This window comes from Lytechinus variegatus, chromosome 14 (assembly GCF_018143015.1).
Source record: "Lytechinus variegatus isolate NC3 chromosome 14, Lvar_3.0, whole genome shotgun sequence".
Classification (NCBI taxonomy): Eukaryota; Metazoa; Echinodermata; class Echinoidea; order Temnopleuroida; family Toxopneustidae; genus Lytechinus; species Lytechinus variegatus.
This window is the reverse complement of record NC_054753.1, coordinates 27,030,284-27,049,317: the sequence shown is the minus strand read 5'-3', so window position 1 is coordinate 27,049,317 and position 19,034 is coordinate 27,030,284. Positions and strand designations below refer to the sequence as shown.

Below are 19,034 nucleotides of genomic sequence, written 5' to 3'. Positions count from 1 at the left end.
GACTCTCTTGACTAGCATTCATGCTGTTTTCTGGTTCCTATTATCTTTGCTGATCTATACTGATTGGCTGTAAACTTGTAAATTATTAGTATGGTTGCATTGGATACTAAATAAATTCGTTCATTCAATTATTCCTAAATCCTAATCTGACTTTCAGAGTCAAACTTCCACATGTCAGTGATGATAGGATTGTAAATCAGGTGATGCTACATGTACATGTATAAAGTGCATTGTCCATGTACAGCATTCTGTTTTAGGTCCCTTGGTACCATGTCTGTACATGTACATGGAGCTGTATTGATGAAGCAAATTGTGGCATTTACTTAAAGGATTCAACCAAAACCCAAGGAGAGAAGCAATCTTATTGGAAAGAGTAAAATGAGAGGAACAATTTAAAAAAAGTTTCATCAAAATCGGTTACAAAAGTCTTGTTGTACTTACTATGTGGATCCTCAAATTGGCAAACGTGCTTCAAAATGGCTGATTTTGTGGACAACTCTCCATTTGTTTTGTCCACATATTTTCAGATTTTCCCCTTTATTTTACATATTTCACATTATCTCCTGCTGACCTTGACATATACATGTACATGTATGGTGTGGATTATATTTTCCCATGACATATGTTGTGCTCAGAAGGAGGCAAGATGCAATTTGAAAGATAATGAGGAAAATCTGAAAATTTGTGTAAAAAACAAATGGAGAGTTGTCTGACACAAAATCAGCCATTTTGAAGCACGTTTGCCAATTTGAAGATGCCCATAGAAAGTACAACAAGAGTTTTCAAACTCCCATAACTTGCTTATTTCATAACCGATTTTGATTAAGCCTGAGTCATATCGATTATTTTGAAAACCGGTGTTCGACAGCTCTAATTCGATCAAACATCGATGCATCGAATATTGAAGGCGGGGAAAATTTAGTCTTGTTTTTGCGTCGATGCAATGCGCTTTGACGGTATGCGCTGCTGGCGTTGGCCGGGTGAGCGTTGCACAAGCAGATGACAGAGCAAAGTATGTTTGTATTTTCCATGATCACAAAACACACAAAAAAGGCCGGGGACCAAAGCAGAATTCTTCCCAAAATATCTTCAACAATGATATTTGCAGATGACAACATATAAGTTTAAAATGAAACAATAATAAAGACATTAATGACGCAGAGTCGATCCGAATGATTTTCGGTCAACTAGCATTCGCAGGCCATTCACCAGCCCCGTCCGCAGCTCCGTACACTCACTCTCCCGAAACGACAGGCGTGCTTGACGTCAGCGCCAGCAAACAAGTGCAATCAACGGAGAGCGCTGTAACTTGCCTGAGATTGTGTAGTTGGATCCAAAATGAGCTCCAAATAAATTTATGGGAATAAATACGTAATTTTTTCTGGATGGTCATTTGAATTGCTATTCAATGCTGATATAACGATTGTGAGGAAAGATTGTGGAATATGAGTTATGACGATGTTCGAGAATTAATCCTGATATTGACAATCCAGTTTTTTAGACGCAATTGAGCATGCGATCAAAATAAATACGAATGGTTCGAATCGAGCCCTAAATTCATCTAAATTATTACGATTTAACAAGATTTTATGGTCATACTAAGAATATTGACGATGTCAGCAAAGTATGTTATGTTCATATGGAAGAATTAATACTGGGATTATTTCTATGATTCCATTTCTGGACGTCGATCTCCTCCAAGCTCCGAGAAAATAAGCACAATGCGCATGCGTGTTCGATGACGTATGACATATTTTCCCATTCATGAAATCAGAGCCCAAAGTTGGGCACAAACTAGCTTCAAATTGATGGGAAAAAAATCAAACGCAATTTTCTCTGTTTTGTCATGTAAAATGTTATTATATGGTGATATTACGAACTTGAACAGAGTTTTTGCATGTAGACAATGTTCAAAAATTAATCCTGACGTGATGATTATTTTTTTTAGACAAGTGCACTAGCTCGACTCAAGAAGTCAAGTCGATCGTCATGAGATGTCCGCCATTGAAAATTGAAACGAAATACAAATGTTTCACATCAAGCTCTAAATTCATTTTAATGATTATCATATGCAAATTATTGTTAAATATTACGATTAAATAATGTTCTATGGTCATGATTTTAATATTGTTCATGAAAGCAAGATTTATTTTACGTTGATCGCGTCAATTTCCGGCCATTTTCTGGTTTGATTAAAGAACAGTATACCCAGTTGTTGTGTATCCGCACGGGTTATGTGTCCGGACGATCAATTTTAGAATGTCATTTGGAAAAATTTACAAGCGAAGTTTCATCAATTTTTAGTACAAAATGTTAGGAAATATAAAGAACAAAATAGAAAATGATTACAAGTAATGAATTCCTATTTTTAATGTAATCCACAGACAAAAAAGATGGCTTCAAAAAAATGAAGTGTCCGGACACCCGACCCCCCATCCTACTGCGCATGCACGATCGATGGCCATGACTTCCATTCATGAATTCATCGTGCATAAATTATCTCGGCACGAGCAGACGAGTAAGACTCGAACTATGATCGAAATAAACTTCAAATTAATGGTGAATAGCATCATAATTACTCAATCGGTTTCATTTTGGGGGCAATAGAAATCAAGGAAGTAGTAGTTAAGTTGGACATTGCTGATATTTTGATGATTGTGTAAACCAAACGAATCGGCCGGCCGACGTTTTTTTTTTTTTTTCGATGCACCGATTTTGCAAAATCTGCACCGGTGTTCGATGACATCGATCGAACACCGATTTTAAAATCGATTCGACTCAGGCTTAATTTTGATGAAACTTTTTTTTAAATTGTTCCTCTCATTTTACTCTTTCCAATAAGATTACTTCTCTTCTTGGGTTTTGGTTTCCTTTAAAAGCCAAAATGTATAATGGTCTTTTTTTTAAATAGTTTTATTGAGCTTTTGTGGTCCATGATTCCTATTGTGTCTGTCACCATTCAGTCAAACTGTAGCTACTGCATGATTGAATTGTATTGTAATGGGAGATAATAGGATTTGAGTTTTGGTCATGCTTTCTTTCTGTTTCAAGTCCTTTCAGTCTTTTTTTTTTGTCTCACCTGCGAAGCAAAGTGAGACTATAGGCGCCGCTTTTCCGACGGCGGCGGCGACGGCGGCGGCGTCAACATCAAATCTTAACCTGAGGTTAAGTTTTTGAAATGACATCATAACTTAGAAAGTATATGGACCTAGTTCATGAAACTTGGCCATAAGGTTAATCAAGTATTACTGAACATCCTATTAGAGTTTCATGTCACATGACCAAGGTCAAAGGTCATTTAGGGTCAATGAACTTAGACCATGTTGGAGGAATCAACATCAAAATCTTAACCTGTGGTTAAGTTTTTGAAATGTCATCATAACTTAGAAAATATATGGACCTAGTTCATGAAACTTGGACATAAGGTTAATCAAGTATCACTGAACATCCTGCATGAGTTTCACGTCACATGACCAAGGTCAAAGGTCATTTAGGGTCAATGAACTTTGGCCGAATTGGAGATATCTGTTGAATTCCCATCATAACTTTGAAAATTTATGGATCTGATTCATGAAACTTGGACATAATAGTAATCAAGCATCACTGAACATTTTGTGCAAGTTTCAGGTCTCATGATTAAGGTCAAAGGTCATTAGGGTCAATGAACTTTGGCCGAATTGGGGGTATCTGTTGAATTACCATCATAACTTTGGAAGTTTATTGGGCTAGTTCATTAAACTTGGACATTAGAGTAATCAAGTATCACTGAACATCCTGTGCACATTTCAGGTCACATGACCAAGGTCAAAGGTCAATGAACTTTGGCCGAATTGGGTGTATCTGTTGAATTACCATCATAACTTTGAAAGTTTATGGATCTGATTCATGAAACTTGTACATAAGAGTAATCAAGTATCACTGAATATCCTGTTTGAGTTTCACGTCACATGATCATGGTCAAAGGTCATGTAAGGTCAATGAACTTTGGCCATGTTGGGGTTTTTTGGTGAATAACCATCATATCTCTGTAAGTTTATTGGTCTACATGTAGTTCATAAAAAGTGGACATAAGAGTAACCATGTATCACTGAACATCTTGTGCGAGTTAGAGTAGTATTCAAAGTCAGCACTGCTGCTATATTGAACCGCGTGATGCAGGTGAGACGGCCAGAGGCATTCCACTTGTTTACCCCTAGAAGTGACTCACTGAAACCACCAATTTGGTCTTTTTTATAAATAGAGAGGTATGACTGTATCTGTTTGTTTCCAGGATTTTTTTTATTCATTGTTTTAAATATACATGTATAGCCAGAAAGCTAATAGATCTAATACTTGTACTGTTTCAGAATACCCCCAGGATAGAAAGATCACAGGTACCTGTACTTCAACTTTTGTTGTACAATATAGTCATGTGCAAAAAAATAGTAACAAAACCAAACTACAAATTTGTTATGCTACATTTATGTCTTTGTCTTGTGGAGATGCAGCAAAACATGGAAGACAAAATGTACTTACATGTACATCTGGGCCCTGTCTTACGAATAGGGTCAATTGATCCAATAAACTAAAACTACATATATTATATGGAAAGCAAACAACGTCAACATCTAAAAACATGATTGTTCAAAGTAACTATTTTCTAGATGATGTACATGTATACTCATACATTCTCTGTTTTCTTGACAATTAAGTATGCTTCTAGAGCTTTGTTTTCAAAGGGCAGTGATTTATTACATTGATGGATTTCCATATAATTGAGGTTGATCAGATCAATTGTAAAGTCTCTTTGTAAGACGGGACCTTGGTGGATTATATGTGGAGCGTTGTGGCCCAGTGGATTAGTCTTCGGACTTTGAAACAGAGGGTCGTGGGTTCGAATCCCAGCCATGGCGTAATTTCCTTCAGCAAGAAACTGATCCACAATGTGCTGCACTCAACCCAGGTGAGGTAAATGGGTACCGGTAGGAAGTAATTCCTTATAAAGCTGTGTGCGCTATGAACGCCTAGCTTAGCCGGGTAATTTAGGAGCGCCTTGAGCACCTAACAAGGTGGATATGTGCGCAATATGAATACCCTTTATTATTATTATTATAAATGCATCCCCGCCCTCTCTTCCGATCCACCTTCTTTTCCTTTCAATTCCACTTTATATCAATCTTATTGCTTTTGGGTGAAAAATGAAATTGAATTACACATAAAGACATCAATTAAAAGCTAATAAGCTGCAAAATACAAAATCTGCAAGTATCATGCTTTTTCACAGTTCCTGGTGGCGACAGGGGTGGGGGCTGGGAAGGGGTCTGACCACTTTCGCCCCCATACAGTAGTTTTTCAAGTACTGGAATACAGTGTAGAAAAAAGAAGAGGGAAAAGAGTGTGAGAATAAAAGATCTTGGCTGTGAAAACTCTTTAATACCCCTTGTAATAGTTTAATTCACATGGTCATTCATACATCCTATGAGAAAGTACAATTTTTAGGCACCACCCACTGTATACATGATATACATGTACATGTATGTGAGCCATAGACATAACAAGTGAAGGGGAATGTGCAAAGAAATATAAATCACAAAGCAAAACACAGTCCAATGGCATTGCCATGTGCACTTCTTGGCTGTATTTATGAAGTTGTGGGGCCTGCCATAAACCCTGGTGTAGAGATGCCTGTCATTCTAGGAATACCTCTATGCTCATTTCAGATGATGCTCGATGATGGATAAATCCAACAGTGAACATCTTCAGTAGTCTTCCGATCATGTAGTATAGATGGAAATCCCCCCTTTATTGCACTGTAATAATACAGTTATATGAGAGATGTAGTGTACTTTGGCCTACATTTAATGCATTTTATTTTGCTTTTATTCGTTGGATGGCTGGGAGGCTGCAGACGATCAACCTGTCATAAATAGAAACTTTGCCTGAGGCTTGAAGGTGAAGGTATTCTCAAGCTTTTTGCAACTTCTTTCCCTTTTGATATTAAGTTTGGAGGGGAAAAATTTTTTTTTCCTTTGAACTGCTTTCCTCCAAGATAATGAGAGAGAGAGCCAAAAGCAATTGCTTTGTCCATTTCATATTTTTCAAATTCAGGTTTATAAATTTGTTACAGTGCTATTTAATCTCACTGTAATCCCTGAATCAGTAGTGGAATGGAATGAGGGGGGGGGGTAATTGGAAAAATTCTTTCTTCTAAGTTCGATATGTTTTTATTGGGCCTAGTTTTATTTCTTATTTCTTAGGCTAAGAAAAGCAAGAAATTTGATGAGAAAAAATTGCAATGTTGCTGATTTTATAGAGAATAATGATTTCTGTTTGAGGAAATAAATGCGTAAGCTCTTGCAAGAAAAGTTCAAGAAATAATTAATGCTTGAGAATTTGGGTATTACATTATTTCCCTTTAAAAGCATACTCCATTGTACGTAGCTTTGTGTCATCCATGTAGTTTCTGTAGTATAGATGAGTATAATATCACAATGCAAGTTTTGACCTTCCAAACAGGGAAGTATTTATAGATAATACCGTGCAAGCTATAGATTTGAGCACATCACATTCTATCATAATATACCAGATGTATTATAATTCTATTTTGAATTGAGATATTGATCAGTATAACATCTGCTGAAGTACCAGCAAAAAATACAGACGACTAGACGTGTGATTTTTCCCTCCCAAACAGTTCAGGATGAAAGTAATTCAGTGGGGGGGAGGTGATATTTGTTAGTAAATGATGTTCACATGCATTGATCATGCTTTAATATGCACCTCATATATGAAAGTGATCCGGGGGGGGGGGGGGCTGTCAAATGTATTACTCTACACATGCGTAGCCAAATCATTTACAAACACCCGTAACTGAAAAAACAAAACACCCTTTAAACACATTTTTTTTTAGGGGGGGTCACGCACAGCAACATACATGTATTTGACTGCCCCCCCCCCTCTTCAATTTCAATGTACTGTATGATTGAAGACCAGATGCAGTATGACTGCATTGCACTTGTAAAGCAACAGTAGTTTGTTTTGAAAAGGAAGTGAGGTCCATTTTGAGGAAATCAGATCATTGCTTCTCTAATTAATGCAACATGTACACTTGTTAGCAAAGTTCTGCCTGAATATTCAGAGAAAATATGTGAAACTCTGAGTGATCTGAATTAGGCTTTACATTTTACATACATACATGTAATAATGATAATATTTTATTTACATAGGGTATCACTATAAAACTGCTCTACCAGCGGGCCCTTAAATTCTTAAAGGTCAAGTCCACCTCAGAAAAATGTTGATTTGAATCAATAGAGAAAAATCAGACAAGCACAATGCTGTTCAGATTTCATCAAAATCGGATGTAAAATAAGAAAGTTATGACATTTCAAAGTTTCGCTTATTTTTAAAAAAATAGTATAATATATGAACGAGCCAGTTACATCCAAATGAGAGCGTTGATGATGTCACTCACTCACTATTTCTTATGTTTTTTATTGTTTGAATTATACAATATTTCAATTTTTACGAATTTGACGATTAGGACCTCCTTGCCTGAAGCACAAAATGTTAAAATAATGGAATTCCACGTGTTCAGGGAGGAATGAAGCTTCATTCCACATGACAATGACGAGAAAATTAAAATTCATATTTCATATAATGAGATACAAAAGAAATAGACAGTGAATGATGTCATCAGTTCCACATTTGCATACTGACATGTACAAAGTGATCTAAAAAAAAAGGAACTCATGAAAATGTTTTGATTTTCTGTTCTCAATTAGTTTTCCTTAAGCTTCATTTTGCTTGAGCTGAAGGTTATGATTTCCTGATATTCAAAATTTTATTTCTTTTTTAATTTCAGGTCAGCTCTTGAAGATGCAGAGGCAGATATCTCGGATCTGGAGCATAAACTTGAAAAGGTAAACAACAATTTTGTTTCTTTCCACTCCTGAAGCTCGACAGTCCACCTGCCCGACACAAAAGGTGGTGCTGCACCACCCCGAGTTTGCTCAATCTCGAGATTTTAGCCCGATTGGCCCTCTTCACAATTAATCTTGAGATTCAAGAAACCCCGTCTCCACCATCGCAAGAAGAACGATTCCTGCTCGAGCGATACATCAATGCATTATGGTCTATGCTGTGAATAAATCATTCCGCATGCGTCTGCACCTGCGAATTGGCAAGATAATTCGTATAATAGCACGCTATTTTGCAAATAATCCCAAGTTGACTTGGGATTGTAATCTCGAGATAATAATCCTGCGAACTAGCACGATAATTGCGTCTCATCTCAAGATTGTTCAGATCGGGATAATTTGCTGGATCAGAAATAGCGCGCTAATTAAATGAAAACTTGGTCCGGTGAAGACGGCCCATTCTGCTCCTGCTTTTGAACCCTACTCACTGACTCAAGCCAGCCTTCTCTCCCCTCTCCAAACTCAAGCCAGCCTTCTACTCAATACTCTCATCTCACTTTCTACTCAAACTTTTCTTCTCTTTCTGATATACAGCAGGGAATCATTTTCCTGGTATCTCATCGCAATTTTCTCCACATTTTTGAAAGACTGCTATGCATAAAGTCTTTTGTGTAGCATATTTTTACATAGGACTGTATATTACCTTTAATAGTTGAGAGCTTTCCTCTTATGAGCAAAAATGCTATTCAAATTTGTAAAGCAAAATTATTCCCTGCACAGTATGTTTTAGGACTACATGTACTCTCATTTCCAAAAGAGACACTACTTTCAAACCTTCATTTTCTTGCCTAGATCCATTTCACTTCTACCTCTTTCCACTTTCTCAATAGTCCTTTCCAGGATTTTATGCATGGCGTTCCATTAAACGATTTCCGGGATCGTTCAGACCATCATGCAACTCTTCAAACATCCCAAATATTTATTTTTCCAGGATTTCATCATAAGGGTGACTTACACTCTTTTGATATATGTTTTCATGTGGTATCCTATTTTCCTGCCCAATAAAGATGAAGAGATAGCACTCTTTACCTATGACCGCCCTTGGTTTTGAAAGAAAGGATCAAATTGATTAAAATACACATCTCAGACTTTCTCGCTTCATTTGTGATAGGATAGATATGTTTTTCATTTTATATGCATGTACTGCAAATCTGCAACCTTATTGTGATATTACCTTTAATTACTTTGAAGACCACACCTTTCCATCATAGTGGAGTATGTATATGTACAGTCTTTCTTTGGCCTTACTCACACTAACTTCCCTTTGTGTCTGCCTACTCCTTTTCTTTCGTCCCCTTCAAACCTGATTGGTCATCTCTTCTCACTATTGCCCCTTTTGTCTCCTTGTTCCAGTGTTGCTGTTGAATGTCTGTGGTCTATATTACATGTATGGTTGTTCCACCTTATATGTTTGTCATTTTGCCTCCGAAGAAGATTCTGCTAGGATCGAAAGCTTAGGCCCCTTTTGACTCTCTTATGTACAGTAGATAGATATGGCAGGGCTACTGCAGTCCCTTGGCCCCATGTAAAAGATAAGCATGTAATGAATATATATTCATTTTGAAATTGTGGACGGACGACAGACAACGGACGACAGACGCCACGCCACTGCATAAGTTCATCTTGCCCTTTGTGCCGAATGAGTAAAAAATGTTAAAAATATATATATCTTTATTTACTGTCAATGGTGGCATGTCTACAAAATACACATACACATAATTTCATTTTTTGATGGATCGATAATTGAGTGAATGTAAATCTGAATGTTGCCCATTTCATAATTTTTCCTTTTTCTTTTCAAAGCTGGTGAAGCTGTGCAATATCATGGTAGATGCAGGAAAGGCATACAACAATGCTTTCGGGTAAGTCGACCAGTTGATTGATTCTGAGGTCGCATGTCAGCAAATTGAAATTAATGGATATGAGCTAACGGAACCTTGAAATCGATGTTCAATATCTAATGTGTATGGTACATGTAGTATCGAGAGGCCCCTGCAGTACATTTATGTACTGCATAGTATACAGTACAGGGGAGTGTCAGATTAAGGCTTTTAATTGAATAATGTGTCCCTTTGTTTAAACAGTAATCTGGAATGCCGATATCATATGCTGATCTCAAAACACACAAAGTGCATACCTGGCGTTTATATAGTACCCTTTACTTTTCTTCCTAGTCCAATGTACATTACATTACATTTTTATACATACATGTAATATACACGCATCAGTTAATCCTGAAAAAGTTGTGTGTGTATTAAAGTACTTGTAACTTTGAACTGTGTTTTGGAAGAGTGTTTCAAAACAATAGTCTGCATTTGTCAATATATACCGTGTTTACATTTAATCAGCATTTGGTTCAGAACCAAAAGCCGTTGCAGAATCGGCTTTTGGTTTGCATTTACACGTTGTTACAGCATGCGGTTCAGAACCCCGAGCCAATGCAAAAACCTGAAATGATACGCACACCAACAATATGCATCATAATAAAGACAACACTGGATCAGTGCGCTTACAATTACGTCACAATGGTAAAGTAAATGAAATGCGCACAAATTGCCGATGCAGAATCGGCTTTCTGTTTACACGTAGTAAAAAAAGCCGATTCTGCATCGGCTCGCGGTTCAGAACCTTCCACTTTGGTGGTGCAAATTGCCGGTTCTGAACCGTGAGCCGATGCAAGTTACTTGTTTTTACACACTATGAAAAACCCGATTCAAATGCTGATTAAGTGTAAACACGGTAATACGGATTGAGCTTTGGGAGAGTCTTTAATTAAACTAAGGGGGGAGGGGGAAGGTTCACATTAATAGATTAGATGAAAGTATTGGAACCGCCCCAATGGATGTCCATCAGCGTCTACACTTAAAGGTAGAAGAAAGTAGTTCCAGCAAACAAATGATTTTATATCATGAGAAGTCTTTAAAAATTGGAGTTTAAATGCCCCAATATTATCAAAGATCTAGTTCTGGTAGATTGAAATAAACTTATCTTTTTGTAATCAGCACCTTAATTGAGCTTATACAGGTAATCAATGTGGATTCGGCGCTGAAAACCGATAATACTGATGATTACCACCACAAAAAGGCAATGTGGGACAGGTATTGATATTTTTTAAAAGAAAAATGCCCAACCTTTTAGTTCCATGCTTACATGTAGTTTGGTCATTTCTTAACAATTACACATTTTTTCAGAGCCATTTGGCACATAATATGCATACCAACACTTGTGGGTGAACATTTCATCGGATTCTGTTTGAACTTATTTTGAGATCATTACCACAACTGGTATTTATCTTTAAATGAGGAAGTAAACATTTCATTTTTACATACTGTACATTGTTTCACTACTGTTGATTCTCCTTTAGTACATGCCTGCATGTACTTTCTGTATTTCCTGTTCACGTGTACATTTGCTCAATGTTTCATCGTACCAACTATTTTTACAGAGTCCAGACAGTGTACAAGCATTGCTTTTTAGTGGGTCCCTCCATTTCCATCTTAATTTAATTTCTATTGAAAAACAGTATACTTATTTAAAACCTCCAATGTGTTGCCCAAATTATGTGTTTTTTTTTCACAACATATGTATTATTATTTTTGTTTCTTTGCAATGGATACAAATACTTAAATGTTTATATATGGTATACAACTTGTTTTTGTTTGATGGAAGTGAAATAAATCAAATTGAAATTGAAATACATGTGCTTAACATGTCAATTTTCCAAGTTCTTTTTTCCAGATATCATGCTGAAAAATAGATTCCCTTTTACATTTGGATGAAAGAGGAGGAGAGAGGATAGAAAGAGGATGTACATGTATAAGTTGTAACGATTTCTCAATGAGTTAAAAAAGAATCCAATAAAATGACCACCCAAGAGTATGTACATGTATAAATAAAACATATGTGCTGAATAGTTCTGGAAGAAAATGCATAATTGCTGATAAATTAGCAAAATAAACAATTATTCAAAACAATATTAATACACTGTCCCACATATGCTTTTGTGTGTTTCATCAGAATTATCAATTTTGAGCTACATGTACATGTAAGATTTCATGAATTTCACTAATAAGTTTGCATAATGATGTAACAGATGTATTCAATATTTTGATAATTAACTTTGACTTGAAATACTTTCTCATGAAATAATTGTTTGCTGCAACTACTGTCTCTTGCTATGCAAAATAAATTAATCATCAGAATGTATTATAATGCATTTAATATAGGAAATACAAAGGGAAATCAATACATAAAAGGTAAATGCCCGTTTTGGTAACGATATCAAAATGAGTTCGTACAGAATCCAATGAATTGACCACAAAGTGTCTGTTTGTATAAATAAAGAAATGTGCCAAAGGATTCTGGAAGAAATTGTGTAATTTCTGAGAAATTAGCAAATAAGCACAGGATTCGGGTCAAGCGTCGGGCACGGCATTCAAAGTAATAATAATTCACTGTCCCACGTGCGCTTATCTGTGTTCGTGATCTTTAGTGTGAACATTTTTCAGAGTAGATTTCAAGATTTCACAAAGTTCAGTTTATGTGACTGTACCAGATCTAGATCCTTGATGATATACTTACAATTAAGCCTGGTTTTACAGACTTTCTCATGAAATCAGTGTTTACTGTAACTACTGGCATTTCTCTTTAATTGAGCAAAATTATAACCATAACAATTATTTTTTGAAGGGATTTGACTCAAAACCAACAATACAACATGCATGATGTGATACTGATGTTATACAGGTACATATACATGTAGATGTACAGCTTACCAATTTGTCACTTTCTTCAGGTCTTTTATAACAGGTACTAATGAGATTATGAAGTACTTCAAAGGAGACGATACCGTACAGGTGAGAACAGGAAACCGTTTCACAAAACAATTGTCATTGATCTTTCCCCTGCCAACTGTTATAATTTACTGAAATACTTGCATCTGATTGGCTCAGAGCAAAATTGTTGGTGAAACTCACTATTTGTTGAATGAAATCCTCCCCAGGATACTATTTTATTTTCAAAGAAACGATTTGTAATTTTTTTTCGGGGGGGGGGGGTCCAAAGAATCGAAAAGGGATTTTAAAAAATAGATTTCAAAGCATATTTGTACATGTAGAATTACTGTAGAATTCATTCACTTTTAAATAATGAAAATAATGATTTCATTAAAGAAAAGGATATGAAAGGGACTCAAAGGTGTTGGAAGTTATCACCTCATATATAGATGGTGTAAGGAGGGGGGGGGGGGCTCTTCTAAGTTCCTGTGAAAGTTTTAAAGCTCCTTAATCTGTGGTTCAATAAAGAATACGTATTGCAAAATAGTTACAGTACAAAAAGAAAAAAAATATATGGTAGCTTTAATCTTGACTCATGGATTGTATCAATATAGACTTTGATCTGTAGGAGTGATACACTTTTTATCATGTAGTACACATGACTGACATTTGACCAGATCATGAACTTCTGTGTATTTGCCTTGGGTGTCAATGCTGGCTATTTGATTGATGAAGATTGAATGTTTCGCTGTGTAATTTTTTAGAACAATTGATTCAGGGGCCGCGGAACGGTTCTCAACGTGGGGGGGCTGAACATGCTAAAAATCACAATTGTATGATCATTTTTGCGTTTTTGTACACGGTTTTGGAAAAAAGTGGGGGGGGCTGAAGCCCCCCCAGCCCCCCCCCCCCCCCCCCCCGGTTCCGCGGCCCCTGTGATTGAATACAATTAGTGATTTGGAGGCTTATCAGGAGTGGTTTAGGTAAACCATTTGGTGTCAGCTGATTCTATTTCTCTATTTTTGAGAGGAAATAGATTTTTTTTTTCATTTCCTTTTTAATACATGTATTCCTGATGGTAATTTTGTTGTCGGTAGTTATCACTATGTAGTTTCATTTGTACAACACTGGAGGATACTAATGATTGGTATTCTTCAAAATTGAAATCTAATAGATTATGACTGTAGTCAACTTTGCTTATAAATAATTTTAATTCATCTCCTCCAGGACTACCTCCTGAAATTCATGGGTGCCATGAATGAGACCAGAAATTACCAAGCGGTAAGTTCTTACATTGGCTATTCTGAGATATTTTGTTATTGTTTGTTTGGGAGTGGCTAGTACAACATACATGTAGTGTAATGGCATAGTGTCCAATATCTTTTGGAATAGTGATATGTTTACAGTAAATGTTAATTAAATGTTAATTTATGCATGATTTATGTAGTTATCCATTCTTTATCTCAACCTTAAAATAAAGCTCCAGGGGCCTGTGACACAAAGGTTAGCGATAGATCGTACACTTGATTTTTACGATTGATTGTGCATTGTAATCAATGCAATCAATCATAGAAAAATGTTCTAGTGATCATTGCTTTTAAAGTTTTGTGTTACGGGTTCCTAGGGTCCCATAACACAAAGGTTAGCGATTGATCGTACACTTGATTTTTACGATTGATTGTGCATTGTAGTCAATGCAATCAATCGTAGAAAAATGTTCTACATGGATGATCATTGCTATAAAGCTTTGTGTTACAGGCCCCAGATTTTGATATTCTTTTTATAGTAGCGTACTTTGATCAAATGAAGTTCATTGTACTGAGGTTTATTTATGAACTGGTAAACTGATCTAACAGCCTCCAAGTATACCAATGAAAGTTATTACAACATGTACAAGAATGAATAATGAAATGTCAAAATAGAAATCATTTATAGAATGAAAGAAAAAAATAGGCAAATTGATGAGCTTTGATTTGTTTGCCTTTTTAGGATTATGGTGTATTACATATAGGCTATTAAATGCAAAAGCGGGTTGGTACCTTAATTTCATAAAGCTGTTCGTAAGAATGAATGATTTTATGAATCACTGGTGATCTCTTTTTATGGTAAATGATGCTCACCAGATTTTCATTGGTGTTGATGTACTCCTTAAAGGTCAAGTCCACCTCAGAAAAATGTTCATTTGAATCAATAGAGAAAAATCAGACAAGCACAATGCTGAAAATTTCATCAAAATCGGATGTAAAGTAAGAAAGTTATGACATTTCAAAGTTTCACTTATTTTTCACGAAACAGTTACATTATTATATGCACAACTCGGTGATATGCAAATGAGAGAGTTGCTGATGTCACTCACTATTTCTTTTGTTTTTATTGTAAAGTTTGAATTATACAACATTTTGATTATTACAGATTTGAAAATACATGTATGCTTCCTCATGTTGGAAAAAAACAATGTTCAAACAATAATATTACACATGTGCAGGAAGGAATAAAATTTATTTCACTCGACAACGAGGAAAAAATTGAATATTTCATGTTCCATGTAATGAAATACAAAAGAAATAGTGAGTGGATGATGTCATCAGTCTCCTCATTTGCATACTGACCAGGATTTGAATACGTGAAATTAAGAAAATACTTTTAAATGTCATAACTTTTGTATTTTACATCCGATTTTGAGAAAATTTTCAGTGTTATACTTGTTGAATTTTTCTCTTTTTATTTAAATCAACATTTCATTGGGGTGGTCTTGTCCTTTAAGAAAGTTCACCAGTAATAATTATAGTATTCTCGGATTAATAAGGATCACCAGTCATTCATATAGTCGATCGAAACTTTATAGCTTTATGAAAACACCTGCCTGATTTAGATTAATATGGAAACAGAAAGGAAAACTACATGTATTTGTTAACGTATTGGTCAATCGCTCTTAGTTATGTTTTATAGGTACATGTACCCTTAATGTAGGTGAAGGAGTACTGGTGTATTTGCACTGAAAGTTTTAATTATTAGAACAATCCTTCATGTAATATTAATGATTTCATTAATTAGTCCAGTATCGATGTAATGAATGTAGATGTTGAGATAAATTACACTTGAAAGTAAATTTGTCTTTTTACATAATAGTGTGTGTCATAAATAGCCCTGTAAATGAGCATCATTAATGTTGCAATGAAATTATTTATATATTTTTCATCCTTTATAGATACTTGAGGATCAGGCACTAAGAGCCGTCTCTAAAAGTCTGAGCACTTTCATTAAAGGGTGAGATCACTTTCTTTATTTATATAAATATCATTTGTTTCACTTTATCTGAAATAAATCTAGATCTGGCTCATGTACATGAAACTAGCTTTTGAAATCATTAAAACTGAGCTGAAAAATTATCACATAAGGTGTTTTCACACCGCCTCAAAGTTTGTAAAAGGCTGCGGGGCTAAAGCCAGGGTAATAATATCCAATGGAGCGCATAGGGACGCATTTGGCAGTGATATGCGCTATATAAGCATGTTGGTATTACTATTTGTCAGTTCCAAGTATTTTCTGATTGGGAAATGTACCCTGATCTAACCTGATCAAAAAATGCCAAGTAATTTTGGCAGTATGAAAACAGATCATGTGTAATATCCCCAAAAGAAAAAAACTTGTCGAAATTACAAGAATTTTCGTGGAGATTTTTCGAAGATCACAGGTATTTAGGCAGTGTGAAAGCAAATTACGGGAACTTTCCTACCCCAGTGTTTAGTAGGGTTCTGGTGCCATGGGTGGCTGCTGGGTGTGCCGATTTTTATTCTTGTGCCTTGCCTTCTTATCAGACGATACTTCCAAAGACTGTACAAGGGGAAGACTCGACAATTGGTAGAGCGTATAATGAAACGCTTGGGAAGAGTGCCCTACATTGTTGAGTGTGAAGTAGACAGTCGTATAGCGCCATTTTTTGTTGTGTACAAAACTTGTATGAGAAATCGTGGAGGGGTGAAGGAATAGAAGTTCTTTACATTTTCAATTTTTTTTTTCTTCATTATTTTTTCTTCTAAAATTAGATATGAAATTATTTTCTAGAGAATTCTTGGAAAGTAAAGGTGGAATTATCCACATGCACTGCCTTTCTGCCCTCTCCTAAATACCCCTCATTTTCCCCATATATTTCATACACAGCCGTGTGCCGATGTGAGAAGGTTCACTTTTTAATACCGGTACTCAACGCTGTTGAACGCCCCTCCTCATGAGCGAAATCAAGCATTGCAAAAAATTGTCAAAGCGTCCGGTCTGCCCATTGTAGTGTCTCTGATACTTGGCATGCTTGTAACTTTGGGGACTTAGGGACTTCTTTAGGTTGGTGTGAATGCAAAAAAAAGTAATTGGGTATTTTAAGGCCTGCACAAATTCTAGTAATTTAACAGGTATTCTGGTATAAATCGAGGCGGTCTGAATACGCATAAGGAAGATTATCGACAGCACATGTAGGACATTGTATTTTCATTGCTTGAAAAAAGTCCTGACACTCAGCTGGAATGCCAAGTTTCTAAGAAACATTTCACATTGAATGGGTGGTCATTGTATTTGACTCTGTTTAAACGCATGAAATTAAACAATCGCATAATTGTAAACATTTTTGTGTGCCAGAGATTGATAAGTGGAGAGATGATATACATCAGCAAAGTGTTCCAAGAGATTAATATTCATCTGTCAAGCACTGTATAAAAATTGAATGCTATTATTTATGTGATTCCCTCCTTTACTCTAGAGACTTGAAGAAGGTCAAGGAAGCAAAGCGATTGTTTTACAAGATCAGTGACGACTACGACAATGCCTTACACAAGAATGCCCAGACTGTCCGGACTAAACCGCTGGAAGCGGAAGAAACTCTCAACGTCCTCACTGCAACTCGTTCCGCCTTTGGTCACACTGCGCTCGATTATGTGTTTCAGGTATTTTATGATACAATTATCAACAATCCTTAAAGATGGTGTTTCGTCGTGAAACCTTGAGACTATGCTGGTGGTGGATCCTGCCAGATTGGACAAAATGCCACAGGTTTCCCAGCCATTCAGGGAAATAAAGGAAATCAGGAGAAATAACTTTTTCCAGTCAGGGAATTTCGATGGGCCCTAAAATCAATAGTATTTTGTTGCATATAAGAGCGTCTTTTACAGAACTTTCCCTAGCAACTTCAATGTATTGGGGGTTTTGGCAGGGATGGTAGCATACTGTATGGTTCCCAGGGTGATTGATTCTGTGGATGAACTGTACATGTATATGCTGGAAGGATAAAGCTGCAACTAACGCCTTGTTAATGAGTGTAGCACCCTCAGTATTGCAAGATGCACAATAATGAATCAATGTTACTAATAATTGTTTCAAATTTTTTTGACAAATTTCATGATTATTCTTAATATTTACAGATCAACATTGTCCAGTCCAAAGAGAGACATGAAGTTCTTAACACGGTATGTTTTTTTTCTGTTTATAAATGCCATCTAATACCTACGTTGTAAAGATCAAAAGAGTAAAGGTATCTAGAACAATCGTAGATTTGATGGAAAAAATGATAATTTTGATGGGGAAACAGATTTGTGTTCAATAATATCTGAGTATGCTTTTCTTACTTCCTTACCTTAATTCTAAAGTATTTCATAATTTGCAGAAAAATACAACCCTTGTTTCTTGTTAATATTGTCTGTACTTTGTGAGATGTTCTAATTTTGATACAGAAAACTTTCAATGGTTTCGATGATCAAATGAAATTAATGTTTGAACATCTACCAGCCTTATTTTGGCTGTTAGTCTACTGTACATTGTAAGTCAGTGTTTCATACTTACACTTATACCAATTTAATTTAGTTTTAATTTGTAAATGTGAACTGACCTGTTCATGCCTTACATTTCCTGATTCCTTCCACGTACAGTTGCTGTCCTTCATGCATGCCCAGTTCACATTCTTTCATCAAGGTTATGATCTTCTAAAGGATCTCAACCCAACCTTCAAGGAACTAGGCAACAAGGTATGACCACCTTTTTATTATGAAGTCGTGAATAGAATGTTTTTTGTGATCGCACAATGGAAAACCTGGAAATGATTGTTAGAAATGGGGAAATTTTTAACAGAAAATGAGCAACCACTTGTGAGTACAATGTAAATTAAACCTGTCACAAATCAACAGAAGTTTTAAAGTGTTTACGTTGTACTGAGAATGAGCCATGAAGCAATCAAAATTTTTGATCTGTGTTAAAAATGTTTAATATCCAGCTCTCTCTAGCGAAGGAATTTTAAATAACCAAGTTATAATCCAGAACT

The 19,034-nt window shown here is 35.9% G+C and overlaps 1 protein-coding gene across 2 annotated transcripts in view; it reads left to right on the top strand.

The window, feature by feature from the left end:
- LOC121427234 (arf-GAP with coiled-coil, ANK repeat and PH domain-containing protein 2-like) overlaps positions 1-19,034 on the top strand; it is a 66,365-nt gene that overhangs the window by 8,662 nt on the left and 38,669 nt on the right. For both annotated transcript variants that reach the window (XM_041623538.1, XM_041623537.1), the window contains exons 2-9: positions 7,844-7,901; positions 9,762-9,820; positions 12,754-12,814; positions 13,961-14,014; positions 15,942-16,000; positions 17,484-17,667; positions 18,142-18,186; positions 18,646-18,741. In XM_041623538.1, coding sequence (XP_041479472.1) covers positions 7,844-7,901; positions 9,762-9,820; positions 12,754-12,814; positions 13,961-14,014; positions 15,942-16,000; positions 17,484-17,667; positions 18,142-18,186; positions 18,646-18,741 — 616 coding nt within the window. The remainder of the gene's footprint in view (positions 1-7,843; positions 7,902-9,761; positions 9,821-12,753; positions 12,815-13,960; positions 14,015-15,941; positions 16,001-17,483; positions 17,668-18,141; positions 18,187-18,645; positions 18,742-19,034) is intronic.